The following is a 3,368-nucleotide window of genomic DNA, read 5'->3' on the forward strand; positions in this document are numbered from 1 at the left end:
CATTGTTTAGTAGAGGTCATTTGCTATACTGCATTGTTACAAGCTTTATATAAAACTAGGAATTGTAACATTGGTGCATGTGATACACTGACCGTTTTCATGTAATATGCTATAGTAGGCAGAGGCTAGTTTAATTATAGTCTACTAACTGGTAAATAGAGATGACATTAAAGCTCATTAGTGTTCTTCTGATTTGCTTTCTGGCTGGCTTCAGCACTGGTAAGACTGACTATTCAATTATAGATGCCCTTACATTGCTGCATGTTTCGTAAAGCCCAATATTCAGTGAGTGTGGAGAGACCATGTCCAATGGAAACAGTCACTTTCACCTGCACTGCTGCTGGAAATGCCTTGAGATGGGTACTGTCAGATGTTACTGACATCGATATCCTCTCCATCTCTGATATCAACGTACCCATTGTTGTATCAGGTTACACTGTGACACTGATCGCATTCAATGACACTACATTAACATCTACTCTGTCAAGAACAGCAGAGAATGGGATCACTGTGTTCTGTGTGGACCCACTGCCTATTTTAACCAATATAGGATCTTCAACGATCCGATTGGTTGGTGAGTTGCAATAAGTTCCTCGTCCGTTATCTCACAATAAGTTATATAGATCCACCAGGGCCACCTTCCACCATAAGACACTCCACTCTGAGCAGCTCAGCAGATGCAGTCAGTGTATCTGTACAGTGGGACCCTCCAACTGAGATTGATGGTAGAGATGACCTCACCTACACAGTGACCATCTCACCTCTGGCCCAGCTCTCTGCTACTGTCCCAGGGGCGTAGCTACCATTGTTTCCTGGTTGCCCAGAAACCCCCCCAGGAGCTGCTGAGAAAATTGGGCAGGGCTCCCTATAATTGAAATCATGCAGCCCTGCCCATCTTTTCACATGTGGCTGCAAATCAATAATCAGAGCAGCATCGTGAAGCGTTTCAATTTGGCTTTTTTGTCTCAGCTAGTTAGTCTCAGCTAGTTAGCTACCTCAAACAAAGAAGACCAAGACTTAAGTTCTAGATCTAGTATCAATCCTGAATGCTCCAGTATTCTCAGACTCAGCTCTAAGCACAACTTTATTCAGGAAGTGTACAAGTTTAGAACAATCTCAGCCACATGAAACCTCTCAGGTAAATGACATTTAATTATTGCTCAGCTAGACTAGCAATACACAATTGGCACCTGCATGCCTAGTATGTTACGTCTATAGCTAGCTAGCTTCTCACAAACATGTAAAAAAGTCATGAACAATAGTCAATAACAGTAGGTGTGCCCCAATCAAGAGGGTGTGGTACTGGAAGTGGGCGTGGTCACAAAAATTTCGCGGCGCTATCGCGCCGCTGATTTTTCTGCAGAAACCCCTGTCTCAAAAGTCTGGCTACGCCCCTGTGTCCTCACATCCACCTCTGCTACTGTGACTGCTCAATACAATGTAGACTACACTGTCAGTGTTGTGGCTACTAACTGTGCTGGGAACAGTACAACAGCTGAGTACAACTTTAGGATCGGTGAATCAACATCGTCTTTAAACATATAGCACACTGACTCCCTCTTGTGCAGGTGGCTGTCCTGTGTTGTTAATCAACCTCATGAATGGAGCGTTTGGACCAGTCTCCAGCAGATTGCCAGGATCCATAGTAACCATCCAGTGTGACGATGGATATATATCTGCTGTTACTAGGGTGACATGTGAGGGTACACTGATGTGGAGTCCAGACCCTGAGGCTATTGAGTGTACATCACTAACCACACCTACTCCCACCACTCGTGAGTTAAGCTCGGCTGTATAACTGATTATGGATAATTTATGTTAATTTTATTAGCCCCTCCAATGGACTGCACGGCTCCACTATTCTCACCACAGAATGGCACCATCAGTGATCATTCGGTACCAGCTATTCCTGGTAGGCAAGTGGCTTTTCAGTGTGAAAATGGACTGTTCCCTGAGGGAATAATGACTGCCACCTGTCTAGCTACAGGAGAGTGGGACAAAAATCCGGGGGAGATTATCTGCAGATATGAGTCTAGTAAGTCAAAGTTTGAACTACTAAAACTTCAAATGAGCATAATCATATCCTTGTACACCCAGTTTCCTGTCTTCTGCCTGGCCCTCTACTTAATGGAGCATTACTCAGCACCAACTGTCAGAACACTAACCTAGTTGAGGGCTCAGTCATTACTTTCCAGTGTGATCCTGGGTTCTCACTGGTGGGTGCAGAGACTGCCACTTGTAACAACTCCGGTCTCTGGGATCCTAACCCGGCTCGATTGGAGTGTGTATCTAGAAGTACGTTGCACAAACACCAAGTATATAGTAGCAAACTAGCTGTGTAAGAACCTTTTATGATTATGACTAGCCATAAAGGCAATAGTTTACTCTTGTGATGCACGCCCTCCCATTGTCTATTTGAACTCTCTATACTGATGGTTTTCGTTCCTCCTCCCCTGCACAGTTCAATCACCCATCCTATTTACCGGAGAGATTCTTTCTATCAGTGTGGTTGTCACGGCAGTTGCTTTCATAGTCATAGGATTCCTCGCTGGACTCCTAGTGATGCACCTTTGCTCTCGTAAGAAGGCAGTGTACTTCCCAGCAACTAAAGGACAAGCTAACGTAAGACCCACTGCACAGCCAGCTGGTCCTATTTATGAAGAGGTGTCACCCAAAGAGGAGATTGAACTAAACACTAACCAAGCATATGGACCATTAGGACTGTGAAGATTACTAGTGGGTAACATTCTCGCAGGCAAAATGATCGGGTATTATAGTATAATTATTATAGTGTGTTTATATAGCAATTTTTTCCAGAAAAACATTTGCAATGTGAAAAGTTATAACTATGATTATAGCTATGTATATATACATGACTTACGCTAACAACTCAAAGCCTAGGAAGACTGCATATCCTGTCAATGCTGGGGAAATATCAAAAAGCGTGGAAACAAGAAAGTGGGCAAGAGCATAACGACAATTCTTACAAAATTACATTACAAAATAAAGATTTGAAAATATTTGTTCATGCATAAGAAGAATGTATACTTCCCGGAAGCTGAAAAACAAGCTAATGCAGGACCTCCTGCACCAACCAGTTGGTCCTATTTATGAGGAGGTGTCACCCAAAGAGGAGATTGAACTGAACACTAACCAGGCGTATGGACCAGTAGCACTGTGAAACTTCTAGTACTTTCATCAACAGTTAATGTACTTACTTGTACATGACATGTAAACAATTAAAAAATAATATAGCACGTGCTGCATCTGTTCATTATCAACAACTTGGAACAATGTAAACAGAGTTGTTGGCGTAAATTCATGTAGCTACATATAATTGTAGTCAAAGACTCACATTGGATTGTGTT

At 42.8% G+C, this 3,368-nt stretch overlaps 1 protein-coding gene across 1 annotated transcript; it reads left to right on the forward strand.

Annotated features, from left to right (window-relative positions):
* Positions 1–2,833, forward strand: LOC135348703 (uncharacterized). Its single transcript, XM_064547003.1, has 8 exons — positions 1–219; positions 275–574; positions 624–783; positions 1,398–1,516; positions 1,569–1,775; positions 1,832–2,035; positions 2,098–2,295; positions 2,462–2,833. The coding sequence occupies exons 1-8, from the start codon at positions 162–164 to the stop codon at positions 2,725–2,727; spliced, it is 1,512 nt and encodes a 503-aa protein (XP_064403073.1). The 5' UTR covers positions 1–161; the 3' UTR covers positions 2,728–2,833.
* Positions 2,834–3,368: the final 535 nt, after the last annotated feature.

Source organism: Halichondria panicea, chromosome 1 (genome assembly GCF_963675165.1).
Source record: "Halichondria panicea chromosome 1, odHalPani1.1, whole genome shotgun sequence".
NCBI lineage: Eukaryota > Metazoa > Porifera > Demospongiae > Suberitida > Halichondriidae > Halichondria > Halichondria panicea.

Excerpts from the sequence above, each read along its gene's own strand:
- LOC135348703 (XM_064547003.1), top strand. The coding sequence starts at position 162 with ATGACATTAAAGCTCATTAGTGTTCTTCTGATTTGCTTTCTGGCTGGC. Across the intron at positions 220-274 it reads TCTGGCTGGCTTCAGCACTG|CCCAATATTCAGTGAGTGTG; the intron begins GTAAGACTGACT and ends TGTTTCGTAAAG. Across the intron at positions 575-623 it reads TTCAACGATCCGATTGGTTG|ATCCACCAGGGCCACCTTCC; the intron begins GTGAGTTGCAAT and ends TAAGTTATATAG.